At 44.0% G+C, this 23,307-nt stretch overlaps 1 protein-coding gene across 3 annotated transcripts; it reads right to left on the bottom strand.

Moving 5' to 3' along the window:
• Nucleotides 1-861: 861 nt before the first annotated feature.
• Nucleotides 862-19,087, bottom strand: LOC148115669 (E3 ubiquitin-protein ligase TRIM39-like). 3 transcript variants are annotated; one of them, XM_087888153.1, is made up of 9 exons: nucleotides 18,972-19,087; nucleotides 16,114-16,669; nucleotides 13,805-13,900; nucleotides 12,996-13,226; nucleotides 9,542-9,564; nucleotides 6,685-6,831; nucleotides 4,885-5,003; nucleotides 3,542-3,574; nucleotides 862-1,652 (listed from the first exon to the last, which is right to left on the bottom strand). In XM_087888153.1, the coding sequence occupies exons 2-9, from the start codon at nucleotides 16,525-16,527 to the stop codon at nucleotides 1,138-1,140; spliced, it is 1,578 nt and encodes a 525-aa protein (XP_087744279.1). In that variant the 5' UTR covers nucleotides 16,528-16,669; nucleotides 18,972-19,087; the 3' UTR covers nucleotides 862-1,137. The 3 variants fall into 3 exon arrangements, with proteins under 3 accessions (XP_087744279.1, XP_087744278.1, XP_087744280.1); XM_087888152.1 differs by lacking the exon at nucleotides 18,972-19,087 and having other exon boundaries at nucleotides 16,114-17,634; XM_087888154.1 differs by lacking the exons at nucleotides 6,685-6,831; nucleotides 18,972-19,087 and having other exon boundaries at nucleotides 16,114-17,187.
• Between the last annotated feature and the right edge of the window lie 4,220 nt (nucleotides 19,088-23,307).

Raw genomic sequence — 23,307 nt, 5'->3', positions numbered from 1 at the left:
GCCAGAAGAAGCCATTGGCGTTCAGACTTTTTGTTTGCCTTTGGGCTGTTTGAACCGTGCACAATAAACTTTTTCCTGCATTGGAGAGCTGGGTCTAGTCTCGTTTCATTTCCTGCAACAAAACCACAACTTAACCATTTCTGCTTTCAACACAATATACAATTAATAGTATCTCAATTATTACAATTCCCTAGTTAAATAGAGCTTTTTTTCTTTTGTGTTTTAAAATCTTGAACCTCCTCTTTTGCCCTAAATTTCGCATTGTTTGCAGTTTTGCACCTACCTTTTTTGGTGAGGAAAAAGAAAAAGAAATCTCTCTGCCTCATTTTGTCACGTTGCAACAAAGACCCTTCTTTACTTTCAATTTTGCTTTTTCAGCATAGCTAGGGGGAAAAAACTTTGCTCTAGGAATTTACCTCTTTGCAGCTAGCTCTTTGAAGCCCCGTGGCAAGAATTTAAAGTTTTTTTCCCTCTAGCCATCAGCTGGGACTCCGGAGACAGCAATAGATTGGGAGTGGGCGGGGTAAGCGAATGGCGACCGGGCGATCCAGCAGAGGCAGAGAGTGAGAGTGAGTGAAGGCGTGGGGGGGGCGAGAGAGGGCTTTGGCGACCCCTGTGAAATGGCCGTTCGACACCCAAAGGGGTTGCGACCCCCAGGTTGAGAACCGCTGTCTTAAAAGGAAACCGGAGGAAAATAAAAGGGGGAAGGAAAGAAAAAAAGAAGGGGAAGATTATAGAATATACTGAGTTAAGTATACTGAGCTACACAATCATTGATCGCAACTAACATGAAACAAACAAGCATGATCCATAAATGGGATGAAGAGCTGTGACTTACATATAAAATCAAAATTGACAGGCTTAGCTGTAAGGTATCTTTAATACTGATACACCTGAACACATGATGCTAAAGCCAATAAAGATCCTAGGACACTTCATTTTTTTTTATCCAGACAAATAGAAATGCTGATCAGGTTATTCCTTTATAAGGACTGATTGACTGACCAGGGTGGCATAGAACAATAAAAAAAGCTGAAGTAGCAAAAAGCTAAGGAATCTCTGCTTTAAAGGCTTTTGGAGATCCCTGCTTAGTAAATAGGGATTTTTCCAAACAGTTGTCTATGGATGTCCTCTCTTTTAGGGGAGTGTCATGCAGGCACCTTCGAACAAACAGAAAGAGGGCAGAAGGGTCTCTCCAACCAAGGAAGGGTCTGAGAATGTATGGAGCAGAGCTGCTGTGCTGGCATCAAAAAAGCTCACTTGTCCACCTTCGCAGTTGAGAGAGATGCGGATCCTCGTGGGCTCCTCAGTCAGGACCAGGTCAGAGCGTTTTGACGGAGACATGGCTGAGTATTTCCCTCCCCATTTCCGAAACTCCCAGAACATGGTCTGCGCATCAACATCTGTTAAGTTCATTGGCTTACTGGCAACCCCTACACCCCAATCTTCTCTATCTCCTACCATAACTTCCCAGAAATGTCTTCCTGTGGAGAACTTCTGACAGCCAAGCACACAAGGCACAAATACAAATCTCACAGGGTCTGGGAGAAAACATTGTCCTTTAACTGGCTCAACTCCTTTGACACTTTTCCGATCTTCAGAGACTTCAAGGCGGTCAAGATGGGCTGTGTCTGGATCCAGAGTTACATTCTCTGTAAGGGGGAAGGGAAGGAAGGAAAAGAACAAGAGCTTCAGCTGCAGGCCTGGTTTGTGTCTTCACCCCCAAGAGTTTAACCCTCTTGTGTGAATGGAGTTCAGCTTCCAAACACTCCCTCCAGGACTGGAAGACTCATTGTTTTTTTAAACAACACCTAAGCATTGCCTGGTCAAGAGTCCTCCAACTTTGGCAACTGGAAGACTTGTAGACTTCAACTAACAGAATTCCAATGGCTGATGGGGCTGATATTGTCCAGGTCCCTCTGCTCCCTTTTCTCCAAGCACTCGGGCTCTCCCACTGTCTTAGTCCCATCCTCTGTTAACTGCCGGCCTGTTCAGCGCACCTCTGGCATTCTCCTTCCATTCACTTAGGTTGCCTTCGCCATCTTCCAGTCCATCTGCCTCCCCTTCAGCTGCCACTAAGCTGCACGCCTTCAGGATATGTTGACTACCTGTACAGCTTTTGGCTCCTCCCCTCAGCTCTTCGTCTCTTGGCTCCACTGGTCAATTCCCCTAGTCTCGAGTCTCCCATGTGGCCACCACTCTGCTGATTACTGTCCAGCTTTGCCATCCTGGATGGGAAATTCTGGGAAATGAAGTCCACAAGTCTCACAATGGCTAAGTCCTTCAAACACTTCATAGTGCTCCACCTCTTCCAGAGGATCAGGCAGAGCAAGAGGCTGCCATGTTTCAATTCTGAACTGGGAAAAGTCAGAAGGATCCCCCAGAGGTAACTTAGGACACATGATGGGATGTGAGGAGGCTCCGTCTTTTTCTCTACGAGCATCAGGGTATCACAGGGATGTACAAAAGGGGAGGATCTTATACAGGAAACCTCTGCTTTCACCAGTCTGATGGCCCACAGAGTGGAGGCAACCCTGATGCTCCAACTTTGCTATTTGCTTTGACCCAAAGGACCTAATTTCTGCTCCCAAAGACCTGGTCTCTCACCAGCTTATAGTCAGGCAGTAAAATCAAGAGGATGTTATTAGCTTGGTAGGAATTCAATATTCTTTTCAATCCCAGGTCATATTTTCCCATTTGTCCAGGTATTTCATTCTACACCAAGATTGACTTCAGTTCTTTAGATTACCGTATTTTTCAGAGTATAAGACACACCGGAGTAGAAGACACAGCTTAGTTTTTGGGGAGGAAAATAGGGGAAAAAAATCTGCCTACCAGGTATTCATCTGGCTATCGTCCTTAGTCTGGTCAGCTTCAGCACATTAGTTTGCTGTTTTTTTATCCTCTGCTTTGGGATAAAAAACAGCTTCTAAGGCACAGCTGAGAGGAAGCAGCAATGAGAAAAGCAGGCAAAGCTTCACTCGGCTGGTACCTGGTTAGGGCAGAAAAAAGCTTCTAAAGAACAGCTGAGAGTCGGAGCAAAGCAGGGAGACTGCTTCACTCAGGGAGTTGAGGGAGCAGGCAAAGCTGGGAAGATTGCTTGCTAGTGCTTCATTAGTGCCTCGGTGGGGCTGAAAAAAGCTTCCTAAAAGCTACATATGGAGTATAAGTTGCACCCAAATTTTCAGCATCTTTTAGGGAGGGAAAGGTTCGTCTTACACTCCAAAAAATATGCTATCTATAGAACGGAACAGAGCAGAGTAGGAGTAGAGAACAGAACAGAACAGAACAACCGCTTGATTTGGCCAAATGTGATCAGACACACAAGGAATTTTTCTCCACTGCATTAGCTAATATTGTACATATAAATGGCAAGTAATAGTTCATAAATCATATAATCATTAAAGTTTACTGGATCATCATAGTCTTATATAGTAATTAATCCTTTATTTTTCTTTTTGATCTATTATGTTTCTCTTCACGTTACTGGCATCAGAGCTTAAAATAGCAAGGAAATCCAATTCCTATAACTCATATTTACCTTCCTGTAGTTGAAGTCCACTTTCCAGAGTATCTGGGGAAGAAAAGGGAGGAATTCAGCATCTCATCCCTGGAATTGGGGCAACAGAAGGGGCTCCCTCAGATTCCCTGGCTTGCTTTCCTTGGCCTCAGATCAGGAAATAAGGAATAGGGAAAGCTACAAGCCAGAATGTCATTGGTGGCTATATATATTCCATCAGGTATAAATATATTCTACTATATATGCACCTCAGTGGTGCAGCGGACTAAAGTGCTATTAAGTTCTAGCACTTAACTGCCAGCTGCCTACAATTAGTGCAAGTTCAAATCTCACCAGGCTCAAGGTTGACTCAGCCTTCCATCCTTTCGAGGTAGGTAAATTGAGGACCCGGATTGTGGGGGCAATAAGCCAACTTTGTATAGAACAACACCGCTTGGGGGGGGGCGAAAGCCCTAATAAGCAGGTATATACAAAAAAGTATGCAGGCTATTGCTATAATGCACTGTAAGCCGCCCTGAGTCTACGGAGAAGGGCGGCATATAAATTGGACTAATAAATAATAAAAATAAATGAATAAATTCCATATACAGATAGTCCTCAATTTACAACTATTTTTTTTAGTGACGTTATAGCAGCACTGATAAAAGAGCTTTATGATCGGTTCTCACACTTAGGACTGTTGCAGCCTCCCCAGTCCCGTGATCAAAATTCGGGCACTTGGGAACCAGCTTGTATTTACGATGGTTGCAGCATCCCATGATTCTGGGATTGTCCTCTTCAACCTTCCTGGGGAGCTTCTGACATTCAAAGTCAATGGGGGAATCCAGATTCATTTATCAACCACGATTCACTTAACTGCCGTGATTTTCTGAATAACTGTGGCAAAAAAGTTCGTAAAATGGGGCACAGATCACTTATCAACTGCCTTGCTTAGCAACAGAAATTTTCAGCTCAACGGAGGTCGTAAGTCAAGAACTACCTGCATATATTCCATTATACTTAGTGGAAACTTATTCTGCTTCCCCAGTGATCAGGGCATATGGATTTGGGCCAGGGGTGGGCTCCACTTACCTTCGCTACCGGTTCACAATGTGCGTGCGTGCGCAGAGTGTCTGTGATGATGTCCAGGTGGATGGGCGGAGCCTCCCGCCACCGCTACTACCAGTTCGCAAGATCCAGAGCGAACCGGTAGGAACCCACCACTGATTTGGGCTACAAAGACTACAGGTAGTCTCCATTTACAATCCTAACTGAGACACTGATCCTGAAATCGATTCCTCTTTGATCCATGTGACACTGACCCAGAATCTCTCTTGGATGCTCAAAATGTCATCCAGTGTAAAACCTTGGTGGCTGTTTTTTACCTCTCAGTTTTTTCATGGCACTTTTCAGAAGCTCAGTCATTTCACTGTAATCCCAGATTGTCCACTTTGGCTCTAGAAGTAAATCCACCGGATTCTCATATGTTTCCTTAGCCTGGTACCTGGCAAGACAAAATAACAGGATAACAGAGTTGGAAGGGACCTTGTAGGTCATCTAGTCCAGCATCCCCCCCAACCACCCAAGCAGGAGACCCCACATTGTTTCTGACAGATGGCAGTCCGGCCTCTTCTTGAAAACTTCCAGTGATGAAGCTCCCACTACTTCTGGAGGGAAGCTGTTTCATTGGTTGATTGTCCTCAGTCAGAAAATTTCTCCTTATTTCTAAGTTGAATCTCTCCTTGATCAGTTTCCATCCATTATTCCTTGCCTGGCCTTCAGGTGCTCTGGAAAACAGATTGACCCCCTTCTCTCTGTGACAGACCCTCAAATATTGGAACACTCTCTCCAGAATGTGTGCATTGGGCTGTTCGAAGCCTTGTATTTATGTGGTGCCTGGTTGTGTATGGCTTTTAATTGTTAAGTGGGGTGTTGATGGACAGCTATGAAGTCATTGATTGTCGTTTTCTTGTGTTGCGCTGTCCTCAGATCCTAAGTACCTGGTAAGATGGTGGGAAATCAGCACTCCTGTTGACTGACAGGGGCCCTGTTTCCCAGGCTTCAGTCATTTCTCTGGCTAGCTATTCAAATATGGGCACTCAGTGGATCCTGATCCAGAACTGCACTCATCTACCTTCATCAACTTAAAGAAGAGATCTAGTAGAGGCAACTAAGTTCAAGTTTTGGGCTCCCTACTCTTCAAAATTCTTGTGAATCTCTTGGCCAAAACAATGGATTTGTCAGAGTTTGCAGCAATCCAACCAGCACACCAGTAAATAATTCAGCAGGATTCATTTATAGAAGAAACTTCTTTATATACAATAATATAAAGCATGATGCATATATACAATACCTATGCAGTAGAAGCCAGGACCAGAATAACCAGAACTCAGAAACACAGAAGCTATATTGCAAGGACAAAGTAACTCTTATATATATACAGATCAGTCAAGCTAAGCCCCACCCAGGCTCCGAGCCATCTCCCATGGCTCACAATAGATCCTGTTTGTTAGTTACCAAACAGTTCCCATTGGCTGACTTCTTGTTATGGCTATCCCAGCTCATAATTTCTTATACACTGACAGGATTGTATCTGACCAAATGACTGATGACTAATATGGGTGACTTATGGATAAACAATTAGAAGATGGATATAACACTCAAACTGATATTCATAGATTAAACCAGTGGTTCCCAAAGTGGGCGGGATGAATTAGGGGGTGCTAAGAGGCAATGGGGGCAGCGGGGGGGCGCTAAGAGGCAACGGGGGTCCACAACCCAAAGCTCAGATCATCAGACTAGCTGGCCAGTGCACGTGTGTGCATCAGAAACTGAAAGTGTGTTTCCCGGGGCGCGCATGCCACTGGGCAGCTCCTCTTACCACGCGTGTGAGGCTGAACTCTTGGATGCTCTCTTATTGCTCTCCTTGCTTGCTATCGGTCACTGGTTGCCCGAACCACTCGGCCCAGGCCCAGCTGCTCTGCTCCTCGCCCGCTTGACTGCTGTTGCCTTCCTAACTTTTGGTAAGTTGCAGGTGGGCTGCCACGGATGGGGGGAGGGGCTGGGGGGGCGGCATGCCTGGCTGGTTGCTGCCGCCAGTGACGTGTTGCCCAGGATCGAGGTAAGCTGCCGCGCGGGGTGGGGTGGGGGGGCAGGCCTGGCTGGCTGGCTGGCTGCATACTAACCATTCTTGGAAGGCCTCTGGTGACATCAGGGTTGGCAGCAAAGCTCCCGATTTCACCGAATGCCTCTTTCTTATCGTGGGAAGGGGACTGGCTGCGGTGCAAAACGTCAGCAGCTTTTGCGCTGCCACCTGCAGCACTTGCTTGGAGCTGGTTTGGGAAGAGAAAAAACACAGCCAAATTAGGCGGGACACCCCCCCCCCCAGATCCCTCCAAACTGTTCACCCTTCGGTAGCCTCCCCACTGAACTACGCGACCCAACAGTGATCACCCACACAAACGGAGCCCGCTCTTCCGAGCGCCCGCTCTTTCTTGCAGCGAATGAGCTGGGGGCGCGAAAAGCATTTCCCACTTCTCTACCTGCACACTCTTACTGGCTCTCCACCCCCCCCCAAAACCAACAAGACGCTGCTACCCGGGGCCACCGGCCGCTACCTGGGTGCAGAGCCGGTAACAGAATGCAGGTAGAAGAGAAGCAGGAAAGCTTTTCAGCAGGGAGGCTACCGAAGGGAGACCCGTTTGGAGGGATCTGGGTGGGTGGGGGGGGATGTCTTGCCTAATTTGTCTGCGTTTTTCCCCTTTCCAAACCAGCTGCAAGCAAGCGCTGCAGGTGGCGGTGCAAGAACTTTTGAACTTTGCCCACCACAGCCTGTCCCTGTACAACGGTAAGAAAGAGGCATTTGGAGAAATCGGGAGCTTTGCTGCAGACCCCGATATCACCAGAGGCCTTCCCGGGGTGGCTAGGATGCGGCCATCCAGGCCTGCCACCCCCCTGCCAAGGATCCAGGTGGGCTGCTGTGCGGGGGGGGGGGGCTGTTGCCGCTGTCGTTGCCACTGCCGCTGTTCTGCCAGGAAAGCCAGGGCCAGTATCAGTAAGAGTTGGAAGGGACCTTGGAGGTCATCTAGCAACCCCCTTCTCACGCAGAAGGACTATACTAGGGATTTGAACCACGTTTTAATTCTAGACACCCCTGTCTCCTCAGGTGTTGGAGCTAGGGAGGGTGCTTTTCAAGGAGCCACAAGTGGGGCTGAGAGCAGAGTCATTCTGACAGTGTCTTTTAAAATAGCTTGGAAGAGCAATTTTTTCCCTAACAATAATGGTTTGTATCAGGTAGAATAAAACATATGCCTGGAAAAAGTACTTGCAAAACGTGGACAGAAGGAAAAGGAAGGCAGGACTGGACTCATTATCAGTAGCTAGGAGTTCATTGTTATCAGTGACTCCCACCGATTCTAAACTCATTTTAAGACTGGGATTGGTCAGTACTGAAATTAAGTATTCAACACTGGTCTCAGAAATCTTTGAGAAACTGCAGAGGTGAAGACATTAGGTGGCCATCAGTCATTACTTTAGTGATGAACTCAAAGAGATCAAGCATGACATTGCCTATTTATCAGAACTGTTTGCAAAGTTCAATGAAGTGAATTTGCAGTTGCAAGGAAATGAGGTCAATCTTATTAAGGCCAAATCTGATCTCATCTCTACGTTTATTTCAAAGTTAACTCTATTCAAGCGCAATATAGGCCATCGCGAGCTATACCAATTTCCGAGCTTGTCCGAGCTAGAAGAGAAAGGTGGGATACAAGATGATGATCTGCAAGTTTTTTGTGACCGTTTGGACATGCTGCATAAAGATACGTCTGAGCCATATCAGGATCTTCTTTTGATGGAAATTCCAGATTGGGTGATAAATCCATTTTCAGATACTGAGGAAGATGGGGTAGTGGAGGATCAAGTAATAGAGTTGCAAAATGACATTGAGCTGAAGCCAAAGTTTAAGAAATCGTACCAAGAGTTTTGATTACAGAAGGAAATTTCTGATCGCTATCCTGCACTATGGACAGTGGTTAAGAAGCTCCTTGTTTCATTTCCAACATCATATTTGGTGGAACGTGGTTTCAGTGTGGTCATCCAACTTCTCTCCAAGCAGAGAAATCGAGTCCAGATTACTGAATGTAGTGGTTTAAGACTCCTGCTAAGTGACTTAAAACCAGACATTGGGAAACTGGAATCACTTCATCAAGCCCATCCATCACATTAAGAATTTACTGAACAGCGAAGTAGTTACTAAATTTTACTGAGTTTACTAAGTAAGTAGTTGCTAAGGTTCTTGATAAATGATTATCAGACTTTGAAAACCTGGTATCACTGGATCATGTTCAACAATTTTGTTGAATTAACAAAAGATTTTTAAATTAGATTTTGAATAAATCTGCAATTAATTGTTACAGTTTTGTATTTTACTGTTACTATGTTCCTTAGTGGGTCGTGCAAACCGCTATTCTGAACAATGCTATTTATACGGGGTGGGGGGCACTGAGGATGAGTTTGTAGCACCAAGGGGGCGGTGGACTGAAAAAGTTTGGGAACCACTGGATTAAACTAATTCAATGTAATTTAATAGAGACAAATTCAGTTACAAGTAACCTTCAGTTTATGACTATTTGTTAGCAACCAGTTACAATAGCTCTCCAAAAACTTACTTACAACCATTTTCCCACTTAACATCCATCACAGTGTCCCTGTACTCACAATTCGGGTGCTTGGGAACCGGTGTGTATTTATGATAGCTGCATTACTTGGAAGAGCTTACATACTACAATGATACTTTTAAGACCATCAAACATCTGTCTCTTCTTGGGAAGGACTCAATAAATGGATAAAAAGGCAAATTCAGTCTAAACCTCTGGCTGAGTGTGCAACCAACATAATAATTGATCATATAAAAAGCCCTGAAATACAGTACGTTGTCTTTACAATAAAATACTGCGAAATAAAGAAAGACCTTTCCAAAATAGGAAAACTGCTGGCGGAGCTGCTGATCTCTGAGACTGTAAAGAAAAGGGTGGATTTACTTACTTCTTCAAGATGCTTCCAATGTCCTAAAAAATAAAGAGAGGAAACACTGAAAGGAGCCATTTCGTAGGCAGAAAATTAAATTCTTAGAGTCACAAAATACATGAGTGAAACATCTGGACAACCAGACACTAACAGACATATAAAGTACTTCCATTTTTTAAAAAAAATCCATTGCTCTTCCCCCCCCCCCTTTAGAGTGGTATTGTTTTTACTTTCTTGTCTAAGAAAAATTAGACCCCGGTTGAATCCAACACAATTAAAGAAAATATATATTTATATATAAAACATGATAGCAAAAAGAAAAGACTATTTGAAAAACAAAATAGTGCATCAATAGGATAAAAAAATCCCCTGCATTTATGCTTCCAGAATGAAGGCACTTTGGAAAATCCAGGTGGTGATAATACTTTGGAGAAGGAGATCAGTGTTGGGTTTCTCCTTGGCCTGGAGATTTAAGGGGAGGGGGAGACCCTACAAAGAACACCCACCACCACATCCCCCAATATGGGATAGGAACCCTAAGCAGGCATTCCTAAAATTGTGAAGAATATATGGACAATTGACCAGAACTTTGAATTCCTGTTTTTTCTGAATTACATTATGTATCCCTAATATTAGCCATTACAGGCAGTCCTTGACTAAACAGTTCATTTAGTGACCGTTCAAAGTTACCACGGCACTGAAAAAAATTATTTATGATCATTTTTCACACTTAAGGCTCTTGCAGAAAAAGAGGATACAGAATACTATAAAATTTGGTATAGAGGGTATGAGTGGTTGGAGGAAAGGAAAAATGAAGAAGAAAAATAAGGGGGAGATAAAGAAATGTCCAAAAATAATGGGAAAAATGGGTAAAATACAATTTAGTGATTGAAATGAAAAAGAGAAATATATTGTAAATGAAATGATGGGGACAGATAGTAATTTGGAATGAGATGAAGTAAAATTTGTGGAAATAGTAAATAATAAGGAAGGACCACTATGAAAAAGCTGTAAAAAGAGTCTTGTATATAAGTGTTGTATGTCTTGTATTGTTTTACTGTGTTATAAATAAATAAACTTTTAAAAAAAAGACTCTTTCAGAACCCCCATGGTCACATGATCAAAATTCAGCCACTTACAGATAAAGAAATTAGGAATAAAATTGTGCAAAATTCCTTCAATTCTAATTTGCAATTGTATGGAAGAAAGATTTGGATTTACAAGGAACTCCCACCTAAGATATTAATGGAAAGGAAGAAATTTGGCTTTCTGGTGTCTGAGTTAAAAAGGAGAAATATTCAATTCCGGTGGGATGTCCCAGTTGGTATTATATTGAGATATCAAGGAGAAAGATACCAGTTAAATACTGTTGAAAGAGCGGAAGAATTTTATCAAAATAGGTTGAAAATGAATTTAACGTCTTCAGATATAATACAGGATAAGCAGAAGGAGCTGGAACTAAAGACAGAGACTGTACCAGATAAATTGCCTTTGGATTTATCGGATACCCCAGCTGGATTATCTACAAATTTGAGAGAAGTGCCATCTGATTTTAATGTGATGACTTATCAAGGCAAGGACAAGCATGGAAACCAATTAGAGGATATACAAGGGATAAAAAAGAAATGCGAGACACAAAAAATTAGGATGGAAGTCAAACCCACAAAAAGAAAACAAAAAAAGAAATAGGTTGTACAAAAATAGAAATTTCTAATCCAAGCAACAGTGAAGCCAGTGATTTTAAAATATGAATGATTATGTGAAAACATAGAGGAGGCGACATATTGGTCAATATCATCCTGAGGATAGTGGCAGATCTCTGCATTGCCGTAATTTTGGGACATGGAAAGAGCCTCAAATTGATGGTTTTGAATTATCTACTTTGAAACTTCTTTTTGTGTTGATAAATATATTATAATTATCTTGAACTATAAGGCAAGAGAATCACATTGGGACATGCAGAAGATCGGGTTGTTACCCAATACGATGATGGAAATTAATAATCCTGATGAAACCCACAATTATTATTATATGGAATATAATTATAATGTCACTCGGGTGGTTGTTTTTACTTTTATATATATAAGAAGATGTTTACTACTGATGGGGGCAGATATGATTGGAGATCTTGAATAAACTGTTGCATCAGCAAGCTATGTTACCCTATTATGGATGTTGGCTTTAACAATCCAGTGGAAAGACTACAAGAAGATATTATATGGACTATAAATTTAAAGTTATTGTCTTTTCTTTTTTTATTTAGATATAATGGAATATATATATATATATATATTTTTAAGTAGTGTGGGCAGTGAATTAAAGATATCAAGAATTGTTGTGTATGGTAAATTTGTAAGACAGTGGGTGAATAAGCTAGCTACAGACTGATTAGTTTAAGAAAAGGGATTTTTAAGTGATACATTTAGGGGAGTGGAGGAAATGGATAGAGTGGAATAAATGTTAAATTAGATTTTATGGGGAGCCCGCTTTGAAATGTTACTAAAGTAGGACTTATCGTATAGTCTTAAAGTGGAAGGTGGTTTTGAATTGTTGCAATAATGTATAGATATAAAACACTATTATGCTAAATTAGAAGTTATTTTATAATAGTTATAGTATAATGTGTTTGTTTTTTTTTTTGTTTTTTTTCTCTTCTTCTTTTCTGAAATGTATGGATAAAGGGGGATTTATAATACTTTTAGTAAGTAAAGGTCAGTATTTTGAGGAGGGAGTAAGTAATCTGTTATGAATTAGGGTTTTTTTTTGTTACGAAGAAGTCACAGGGGGGGAAGGGTGGGGAGGGGGGGTTAGGGAGGGGGGGAGGGGGGGGAAAAAGGGGGAAAAATTTGTATTTGAAAACCTTTTCAATAAAAAAAAAAAAAAAAAAAATTCAGCCACTTGGAAACCGATTCATATTTATGACGGTTGCAGCATCATGGGGTCATGTGATCACCATTAGTGACCTTCTGACAAGCAAAGTCAGTGTGGAAGCCTGATTCATTTAACAAACGTGTTACTAACTTAACCACTGCAGAGATTCACTTAACAACAGCGGCAAGAAAGGTCGTAAAATGGGGCAAAATTAACTTAACAATTGTTTCCCTCAGCAACAGAAATTTCAAGCCCAAGTGTGCTCATATGTCAAGGACTACCTGTAGTCTTCATACCTTCCAGTTTCCTTTCCATAGAAAGAGTCAAAAAGTTTACTAAATGAGGAGTTGAAAAAAAGATTTTGAACTTGGTCAAGCTAAAATAAGGAAGAATTTCCTGACAGTGAGAAATATTTATCAGTGGAACAGCCTGCCTCCCTGAGTTTTGGGTGCTCCATCACTGGAGGATTCCAATAATAGTTTGGACAACCATTTTTGGGGGATGGTTATAAGGTCTCCTGCCTTGGGTAGAAGATTGGACCAGAAGACCTCCAAGGTCCCTTCCAGCCCTGAGATTCTATGATCTCAACTTCCCGCCTGACCTGTAAGAGTTTGCTGGCTGGCTGCTGAAGCTTCTCTTCTATCTCCTGGATGAGATGGTCAAGAGAGCCCAGTTCCTCCATGTGCTTGGCCAAACCCTTCTCCTTTCTTGCCATAATATCCTTCTCCGTTTCTTCCATTTGAGTCAATAGAAGCTTCTCCTGTCCTTCTAACCAGAGTTGTAGCTCTCTGAATTCAGCCACTACATTTTTTTTCACCTTTTTGATGAGGTCCTAGAAGAAGAAAGAGAAAAAGCAAAAGGCATATTTTTATTTTTTTTACTTAATTATTTTTTCTTTTATTTTAATTGTTATAATAATTAAACAGATTCTTTGAAGAATCCAGAAGTGAGGTGGGAGAATATCCGAAGGAGACAAAAAACCCATTGATATTAAAAAGTGTAGGGGGGAAAGCGTTTTTTTTTTTAAAGGCTCTAGTTTAATGACCTCTCATGAAAATTTTCTTGGCAATCAGGGATTCCAAAAAAAGAGATAGAAAAATGTTTGCGTCCACACTTTTTTCAATAAGATGAAATATGGTTTGCATTAATTTATTAAACAAAACAAACCCATTGTATAAAACACGGCTCATGGGATAGGGGCACTTAACCCAACTATGACTCATTCAGCCAATGGTGACACCTTAGTCCCCAGGTTAAGACCAAGTTCTGTGCCCTAACACAGTCTTTAACTTTGAATTTCATTTAAGTCAGAATTTGTACTAAAAGACAGGCTGCCTATTATCAAAGATGGCAGATGGTGTTTTCCTTCCTATTAGTTCAGAAGCTCCTAACCGTTGGATCAATACTTACAAGCCTCTCCTGCACAGTTTGCTCTGTGTCTCCTTTGTATGTAGCTATTTTTTCTTTCTCCTCCTTCTGAGCCTTCAGGCAATCCTCCACCTTGATCTGAAAAATACAAGTTTTGAGTTTCTTTTCCGTAAAGAATTACATCGGAGGGAAGACCCAGTTAGAAGATATATGCAAGCGTCATAAATACATGGCAGTTGGCAAGCGTCCAAATTTTGATCATGTGACCACAGAATGCTGCAATGATCATAAGGGTGAAAAACATTATGTCACTTGTTTCATTGTCGTCGTAACTTTGAACAATCACTAAACGAATGGTTTTAAGTCGAGGACTACCTGTAATGGCATTAAAGTGAGCTGCCTGAGTCTCCTGGTTGCAGTCATCCAGAAGCATCACTGAGAAATGAACGTTTGGCCTGATCCAGCAGGAGTGTTTTTCGGGGTCTGCACTCAAGACTTTGGAGGAATGACAATTTCGTTCTAGAGCAAATGTGGAAAGGGAGCTGGCAAAGGGAGCCTATTTCCCCCTACAGGCAATTTCCCTTGCTAAGCAAGACAGTTAAGTGATGTTCTTGCTGCAGTTGTTTTTTTTAAAAAAATAATATTTATTAAATTTTCAAACATTAAAATATACAGTACAAAAAATAGAAAAGAACAAAAAATAAAAAACTATAACATACAACAAAAACAAACACATCAAAACCTAAGCACTAGTAACAGCTTTTCTATATCGGCATCTCTATCCTAATTAACTTCCATACACAAATTCTACTTCTATCTGTCTTAACTTACATCCTTATCTAAGTTACAATATCTTCTATTCACAATTCGGTTTCGTAACAAAATACCGCTTACATTTTAAATTTACTCTCCAGCCAGGAATACCATCTATTCCAAATTAAATAGTACTAGGTGTCTTCCCTTTTCTTAATTTCCATAGATAATCTGTCCATTTCTGCGCAGTCATAAATTTTTTAAATTATAAATTGGTCTGGAGGGGATATCCGGTTGCTTCCAATTTTGTGCTATGGCAAGTCTACACGCAGTTAGTATGTGTAATGTGATATATTGTAATTTTTTTTTCCATTTTCCCTTCTTAAATACCGAGGAGGAATAGTTCCGGTTTTCTTTCTATCTTCCACCCAGTTATCTCTTCCAGCCATTTTTTTATCTTCCACCAAAATTTCCTAATCTTAGGGCAGGTCCACCACGTGTGGTAGAAGGTCCCTCGGCTATGGCCGTACCTCCAACAATCCGGGGACCTGTTTTGAGAACATCCTTGCCAATCTCGCTTGTGGCAGGTGCCATCGGTAAAACATCTTATAAAAATTCTCCTTGTAAGCAACTGACATTGTTAGTTTATAGTTTCTCTCCCATAATTTATCCCATTGATCCAAATGAATGTTATAGCCAAAATTTGTTGCCCAGCTCATCATTGTTTCCTTCACGGTTTCTTCTTCCATTTTAAATTTTAACAGATAATTATATATTTTTGTGATCATTTTTTCTCCTGGTCCTAATAATATCTTATCCAATTCCAACTGTTCTCTGTGTATACCATATTGTTCCCTGTCTTTTTTATATTTTGTCCTAATTTGCAAATATGGCCACCAGTCAATTTTTATTCCTTGTTTTTTTAAATCCTGTTCTGTTTTTAAATTTCCAAGGTCTTGCTGCAGTTGTTAAGTGAATCACTGCAGTTGTTCACTTTTAGTAACACATTTGTAAACGAACGGTTGTAAATCAAAGACTATGGTAAATTAGTCTTCAAAAAAATTGCAGCCACGGAGGATAAACCAGGAGATGAAGGTCTCAGGTTGGAATTAGGGAAGTTTGTTAAAGGAATGGCCGAGGCAGAAAGTTGCAGAGGAGTGTAATAAGACCAGTAATCAATGGGGGTAACACATAGACATCAACTTCGGAAACTTCTTGCTTATTATAATAGTAAAACACCCAGCTCTTTTGAAAAGAAAGCTAATTAGCACAAATAAGCAATGTATGAGGAATGTGAGTAAAGTAGGCCAGGACAAGAACTCAAAAGAAACTCCTGTCAAGGAACCTTAATCTGAACCCTATATTTTGAATGTTTACATCGTTCAGGGGTCTTGGCTCCTTTAGCTGCTGAGACCCTTTTGCTGAAGTACGTCATTAAAAGTCCCCTGAGCCTCCTCTCCAGTCTGGTTCTAATTCGCATCTGCGCCAGGCTAAACCCAGTTTGTGGACAACAGAAAAAGTAAATTGGTCCAAGGATTGCCAGGAAGACCAAGGATCTGGATGCCCCTCCGCAGCGATTCCTCCTGGCTGATTCCTACCTGGTAGTCCCGAAAAGCCTCCTCCGCTGGGATCACCGAGTGGCCCCTGTGCTCTTTGGATCGGTCGCAGACCACGCAGATGAGGGTCTGGTGGTCCTTACAGAAGAGCTTGAGGGGCTCCCGGTGTTTCAGGCAGAAGCTCCCTCCTTCCTCGTCCCTAGGACCTCCGCATCGCCTGGCCTCTTCCACCTTCTGCGCAAGCTGCTGGTTGGGGAGGAGGCTGTGGATCCCGAAGGTCTGTCTGCATTCGAGGCAGGAAGCCTCCGATTCCGATGTCCCCCAACTACGGGTCAGGCAGCCCCGGCAGAAGTTGTGGCCGCACTCCGGGATGAGCACGGGGTCCTGGAAGTAGTCCAGGCAGATGGAGCAGGTGAGTTTTTCCAGCAAAACAGGCAAGGACGCTTCGGCCGCCATCACCGCCTCCTCCGCCGGGACAAAGAAACAGAAAGTTAAGTTTTGTTTCTTTTCCTCCAAATCAGGTGACCGCCTTTGGGCTCTGCCCAGACAGGAAACCGAAATGAATTGTCGTTCCTCTTGCGGTCAGCTCTGCTGGCTTCTTAAAGGGAAAAAAGTGTTTTATAAACAACAAACTGGAGAGAAGCAAACATTCACAGGATGGACCCCCGATCAATTATTATTGGCCCAATCTGGTCATCAAAGGGGAGGGGGTTAAATAACCATCTCCTCCTCCTCCTCCTCCTCCTCTTCCTTCTCCTTCATATCCCTCATCAGATGTTGGCGATCATATTGGTGATCCTATTTTTATCAACAGCCACAGGAAAAAGTGCTGTTTTTTAAAATCCTGGGATAAAATCTTTTTTTTTTAATCTGGGAAGGAGCAAATATTCTTGGGACGGACCCCCAATCAGTTACTGATCCAAGTATCCTGCTAGAGGGAAAGATATTGAAAAATCCTGGGGAGAAAGAAACATCCATGGGGCTGATTCACCACCAATTATTATTCTGCCAGCCACTTGTTAAAGGGGGAAATGCTTTTTTAAAAAATAGAAAGAACAAACTATTTATGGGACAGAAATGGAATGGAGTAAAGTTGGCATGGCAGAAACTGGGAGAAACCCTTGATAAAACCCCAAAGCCAAGGCTGCAATCGATAGGATGTCTCACAGATAAAGGAGAATGTAGAAATTATAATCCTTTCCCTAACTTCTAATATGAATATCTGGCAGAGGAAGACCTGCCTGGACTGTCCCTTTCCCAGCCAGCCAATCAGGAAATGGATCAGGAAAAATTCCAAAATTGGGCAAAGACTACCTTGTGGATTATGCAATATATAGAATGTGGAATGGGATCATTTGCTGGATGGAAATCTTCAAGGTTGACCAATGAGCTCCCTTAAGGCAAAAGATGGATAGAAAGAGCCATTAGGAGTCTCAGGCCAACCTAAGAAGGGGAGGGAATCTGGTGGGTGGAGAACATCTTATAGGCCATTTATTCAAGGGATTTTGGGGGAGGCTTCCTTAGTCACAATGGGCTCCCCAAGGGGACATGGACACTCCCAAGCCCCTTCCTTTATCTTCCCATTTCAGAGGTGGCACCTCATTTATGGAATGTCCTCCCCAGAGACCCTCAGTTGGCACCCACAGTGGCCTCATTTTGGCACCAGGTGAAAACCCTTCTGTGTTGGGAGGGAGGGAGGGAGGGGAAGGAAGGAAGGAAGGAAGGAAGGAAGGAAGGAAAGGAAGGGAGGAAGGGAAGGAAGGAAGGAAGGAAGGAAGGAAGGAAGGAAGGAAGGAAGGAAGGAAGGAAGGAAGGGAAGGAAGGGAGGAAGGGAAGGAAGGAAGGGAGGGAGGGAGGGAGGAAGGAAGGAAGGAAGGAAGGAAGGAAGGAAGGAAGGAAGGAAGGAAGGAAGGAAGGAAGGAACCACTAATGTCACTGAGGCTACTATAATACTTCTAAACAGATTTAGGGCCTGGAAACTATAGAGACCAAATTTCCATAACATTCACATCTAAATCTCTTTTTGATATCCCATATTTATGTTGCAGGAAAACCTTCAACCTAGGAAGTTTAACATTTTATCATCTAGTGTGTTAAAGGGAAGTACTGTCTAATTTTTTAAAGTCTGTATTCTAACTAGTAAAATCACTGAAAACATTTCTCTATATCTTGGTGTAGCATCCTTTTTTTTACACTAATGGACACTCTTAAGTAACAATTCTGTTCCTAACTAATTGTTGTCCCCAATTGGGGTCTGAGCCTGGTGCCGAGGCCAATGAAGGATGCCAGACACGAGGTGCAGGTTTTGATTGCTTTTTATTGGGGTACCCCAAGGAAAAGGGCTCCTGGCCAAAATGCCAAGAGAGCCCAGAACAAAGGATGAAGAAAGCTTTATACATTTTCGCTAAAGAAGAAGGCGGGACAAGGCGGGATAGTAAGAAATATCATCTAATAAACATTTTACTAATAATTTTACAATTTGTTCTATTGGTCTCTAGCTGTCCCTATTCCTAAGCCTTGGCTAATGAATGCCCCAGGAGTTATCTAATACACCTTTCATTTGCTGCAGGCCATCTCTATTCCTAAATTTTAGCTGAGGTCTGTAATTTGCCTAACTCTAGTTACTTTTATCAGCTTTCTAACTACCCAGAATTGTTACAAGCTTTACACATGCATATTTCCTGTGAATAAGCAGCCTTTGTTCTTGCCAGACAGACTCCACAATTACAGGCTTCCTGATTTACTTTCAAGTGTGTGCAAGACCTGGCTTTATTTTAGCAGACGGCCCATCATTCACACACACACACACACACCCGCCTTTGAATCTGAAAACAATTTAATTTTCCAAGATTCACCCAACATCAACACCCCTGTACTGGGAGACCCCGTAGCTTGCTTACAGGTGGAAAGGCAAAGCAGAAGGCATTGTAATGCACATCAGGTGGTGGTCCACAAGAAACTTTTGGTGGTCCGTAGAGAAATCTTAGTATTATTGCCGGTGCCCCCTGTTGGAGGAGCTGCAGGCAGTCTCCCTCCTCTCTCTTTCTCTCTCACACTCTCTCTCTCCCCCCCTCACATCTCTCTTTCTCTCCCTCCCCCCCTCTTTCATTCTGATTTTCTCTCTGATTCTCTCTGATTCTCTCTTTCATTCTGATTCGCTCTCATTCTCTCTCTCTCTCTCTCATTCTGATTCTCTCATTCTGATTTTCTCTCTCTGATTCTTCTGTCTCTCTCTGATTCTCTCTAATTCTCTTTCGTTCTCTGTTTCTTTCTCTGTCTCTCATTCTCTCTCATTCTGATTCTCTCTCATCCTCTCTCCCCCTTCTCTCTTTCTCTCTCTTTCTCTCTCTCACATCTCTCTCTCTCTCTCCCTCTTCTCCACACACTCTCTCTCTCTCTCTCTCTGTCTCTCATTCTCTCTCATTCTGATTCTCTCTGATTTTCTCTCTCTCACACACACACCTCTCTCTCTCTTCCCCACACACACTCTCTCTCTGTGTCTCTCATTCTCTCTCATTCTGATTCTCTCTGATTTTCTCTCTCTCACACACACACATCTCTCTCTCTCTTCCCCACACACACTCTCTCTCTCTGTCTCTCATTCTCTCTCATTCTGATTCTCTCTGATTTTCTCTCTCTCACACACACCTCTCTCTCTTCCCCCCACACACACTCTCTCTCTCTGTCTCTCATTCTCTCTCATTCTGATTCTCTCTGATTTTCTCTCTCTCTCACACACACATCTCTCTCTCTCTTCCCCACACACACTCTCTCTCTCTCTCTGTCTCTCATTCTCTCTCATTCTGATTCTCTCTGATTTTCTCTCTCTCACACACACACATCTCTCTCTCTCTTCCCCACACACACACACACTCTCTGTCTCTCATTCTCTCTCATTCTGATTCTCTCTCATCCTCTCTCCCCCTTCTCTCTTTCTCTCTCTTTCTCTCTCTCACATCTCTCTCTCTCTCTCCCTCTTCTCCACACACACTCTCTCTCTCTCTCTCTGTCTCTCATTCTCTCTCATTCTGATTCTCTCTGATTTTCTCTCTCTCACACACACACATCTCTCTCTCTCTTCCCCACACACACATCTCTCTCTCTCTTCCCCACACACACACTCTCTCTCTCTGTCTCTCATTCTCTCTCATTCTGATTCTCTCTCATTCTCATTCTGATTCTCTTTCATTCTCTCTCTCTCTCACTCTGTCTCATTCTCTTTCATTCTGTCTCTCTCTCTTTGATTCTCTCTCTCTCTCTCTCTCTCTCTCTCTCTCTCATTCTCTCTCATTCTGATTCTCTTTCATTCTCTCTCTCTCTCTCTCGAGGAGCGCTGGCTGAAGCGGTGCGGGAAACTTCGGCCGGGCTCCTCGAGAGACGAGAGCCTGCGGGGGGCCGATCTGGCGTCTGCAATGGAGAGCAAAATCCGGCTGCTCCCCGGACCAGGCGCCGTTTACCGCTCCGCGTCCCAAGCAGCAGGAGACGAGGGCCGCGTTGCCCCCCCGGCTGGCGCAAATATCCATCCGCGCAGGTGCACGTAGCGCTTCGCTCCCGCAGCTTCCAGCCATCGCCGTCGCTGCTCCGGCCCCTTTGCGCCGCCCCCTCCCCCGCCGCGGCCCCAGCGCCAGGATTCCCTCCCGGACGGAGAGGCTGCGCGCCTTTTGCCAATTGCCCCGCCTGCAAAGTTGGCGCAGAGATTCCCAGCCCCGCCACGGCCGCTCCCGTATGCAGAGCTGTAGGAGTCGCCCTCCCAGGACTGGCCCATTGGTCCTCCCGGAGCAGCTCCTCCAACAGGGCGCAACGGCAGAAGCACGAAGGTTTCTCCACGGACCACCAAAAGTTTCTCGTTGGTGACCGCTGATATAGACTTTCCCAAGCCCCCTCCTGTATCTTGCCTTTTCGGGAGTGGAATCCCCTCTCCAGGGAGCCTCAATTGGCACCCATAGTGGCATTTTGGCACCAGGTGGAGATCTTTCTGGGGAGGAAGGGAGGAGGAAGGAAGGGAGGGAGAGAGGAAGGGAGGGAAGGAGAGGGAGGTGAGGGAGGAAGGAAGGGAGGGAGGGAGGAAGGGAGGGAGGGAGAAAGGAAGGGAGGGAGGCAGGGACAGAGGGAGGAAGGAAGGGAGGGAGGGAGAGTGAGGAAGGAAGGGAGGGAGGAAGGAAGGGAGTGAGAAAGGAAGGAAGGGAGGGAGAGAGGAAGGAAGGGAGGGAGAGAGGGAGGGAGGAAGGAAAGGAGGGAGGGAGAGAGGAAGAAAGGAAGGAAGATGTTGCAAAGCAAGAACACCACTAGGGGGAGTCAACAAAAGCCTAGGTGTGGAAGCCCCGCCTCTTATTTACATATAGGGAAAAGGCGGGGCAGGCTGCCATCTTGACTTTGTTGACCTGCCTTGGGATACCTTTGCTGTAATCCCCATCCCTTTGAGATTCTGTGGGCCAGATAAGTGGCTCTCAATTTGGAGTCTGTGAAGTCAAATAAATAAGCGTTTTAACATTTCTCATGTATATAAAACATTAAAAATGCCTTATGACAGATTTTCACACTTATGACCATGGCAGCATCCCCATTATTACCTCATCAAGATTCATTTGCTTGGCAATTGGCTCGTATTTATGACAGCTGCAACGTCTCCCAGTCACATGATCGCCCTTTGGGACCTTCTGACAAGCAGTCAACGGGGAAGCCCAAGACACTCAGCAATTGTGTCACTAACTTTAGAACTGCAGTGCTTCACTTAACAACCGTGATAGGAAAGATGGTGATATAACGCTACCCCCGTTTCCCTGGGGTCCGGGTTCCCCTTGCCCTCTTTTCCAACCATCCAGGCACCTTTCCCTGCTACCCTCCATTCCTTGTGGCTGCCACTCCACTCTGGTCCCTTTGCTCAGGCCCTCCACTTGCCCTGCTCAGCTGGACTCTGCTGTCTTCTCCTTCCAGCCGGTCCCTTCTGCAGTCTCCTCTCAGCTGGCGAGTCACACGGTGGGATGGTGGCCAGATGCCGGTCAGCCCTTCTTCCTCTCTCTGCTCTCTCTCTCTCTCTCTCTCTCCTGCCACTGCCTCTGCTCCTCCGTTGATTCCCCTGCCTGCCTCCCTTTCTCTCCATCTCTTTCTCCTTCCTCCTCAGGCTTTCAATACACATTTTTCTCTACCTTTCCCCACACTCATTTCTCCATTCCCTCACTTTTCTCCCCCTTTTCTCAACCTATATTCATGTGTTGCTTCATCCCCACTCACTTGGTGGGGTGGAGACCAGATGAGCCGGGAGGCCCCACTTCCCTTCTCCCCCCCCCCAAAGAGACTCACCTATCCCTCTCACCTTCTCTCTCTCTCTCTATCCCCTGCTCTCCTCCTCTTTCCTGCCAAAACCTCTTTTCATTCCTTTCTTCTGCCTTGATGCACTTAAAATGGGGCAACACTCAATTAACAGCAGTCTCACTTGGCAGCAGAAATTTGGGGCTCCATTGGTTGTAAATCAAGGACAACCTGTATTAGGTATGTTTGGATTACTCATTTGCTCCTTTGCCAACAGCAGCTTCTCAATCTTCAGCTGTTTAGATGCTTTGAGATGTTCCAGAGAGCTGCTGTTAGCATTCAAAGTCACCATATCAAAGTTAATTTTGTATCCTGCCTTTATTCTTTCTACTAATAACTCAAGGTGGCAAACATATCCCACACACCTTCCTCCTCCTGTTTTCCCCACAACAGTCCTGTGATAGGATAGGAAGGGATTCCTGGGGAAAAGGAGGCCTGAGAGGATAGGAAAGGAGGCTTAAGGAGGGAAAGGAGAGGGAGTGATGGCAATAGGGAGGAGAGAAGAGGCTTCTGTGGGGCAAGCCTGAGGGAGCGAAGGGGATAGGATAGGAGAGGTTTCTGTGGGGCAGGCAGAGGAATCCATGAAGGAGCAGAGGGGGTGGAAGGAGATGCCAGCAGGCAATTCAAGAGAGGGGAGGGGGAGGGAGGGGGGAGGGAGGGAGGGGAAGGGGGGGCTACCAGCCACATGAATACCATCTCATCACTTGACCTGCCTGCTGAGAGACTGACCACCATACTACATGATCCAGGCCAGTAGAGGTGCCTGAGTGAGGAACCAGTGTGGACCAGCAGCCATATCAAGAGGGCGAGGAGAACCCCGACTCCACTGGCCCTCCCTTCCTTCCTTCCTTCCTTCCTTCCTTCCTTCCTATCTATCAATCTATCTATCTATCTATCTATCTATCTATCTATCTATCTATCTATCTA

This window comes from Pantherophis guttatus, chromosome 2, assembly GCF_059756535.1.
Source record: "Pantherophis guttatus breed Tessera chromosome 2, ASM5975653v1, whole genome shotgun sequence".
In the NCBI taxonomy this organism is placed as follows: Eukaryota; Metazoa; Chordata; class Lepidosauria; order Squamata; family Colubridae; genus Pantherophis; species Pantherophis guttatus.
This window is presented reverse-complemented; position numbering and strand designations above follow the sequence as displayed.

Bases quoted from the DNA above. Each gene is read 5' to 3' on its own strand.
- LOC148115669 (XM_087888153.1), bottom strand. From the start codon at position 16,527: ATGGCGGCCGAAGCGTCCTTGCCTGTTTTGCTGGAAAAACTCACCTGC. The intron at 13,227-13,804 runs GTAAGTATTGAT...TTCTTCTTCTAG, and splicing joins AAACTGTGCAGGAGAGGCTT to GACCTCATCAAAAAGGTGAA. The intron at 1,653-3,541 runs GTAAATATGAGT...TCCCCCTTACAG, and splicing joins TGGACTTCAACTACAGGAAG to AGAATGTAACTCTGGATCCA.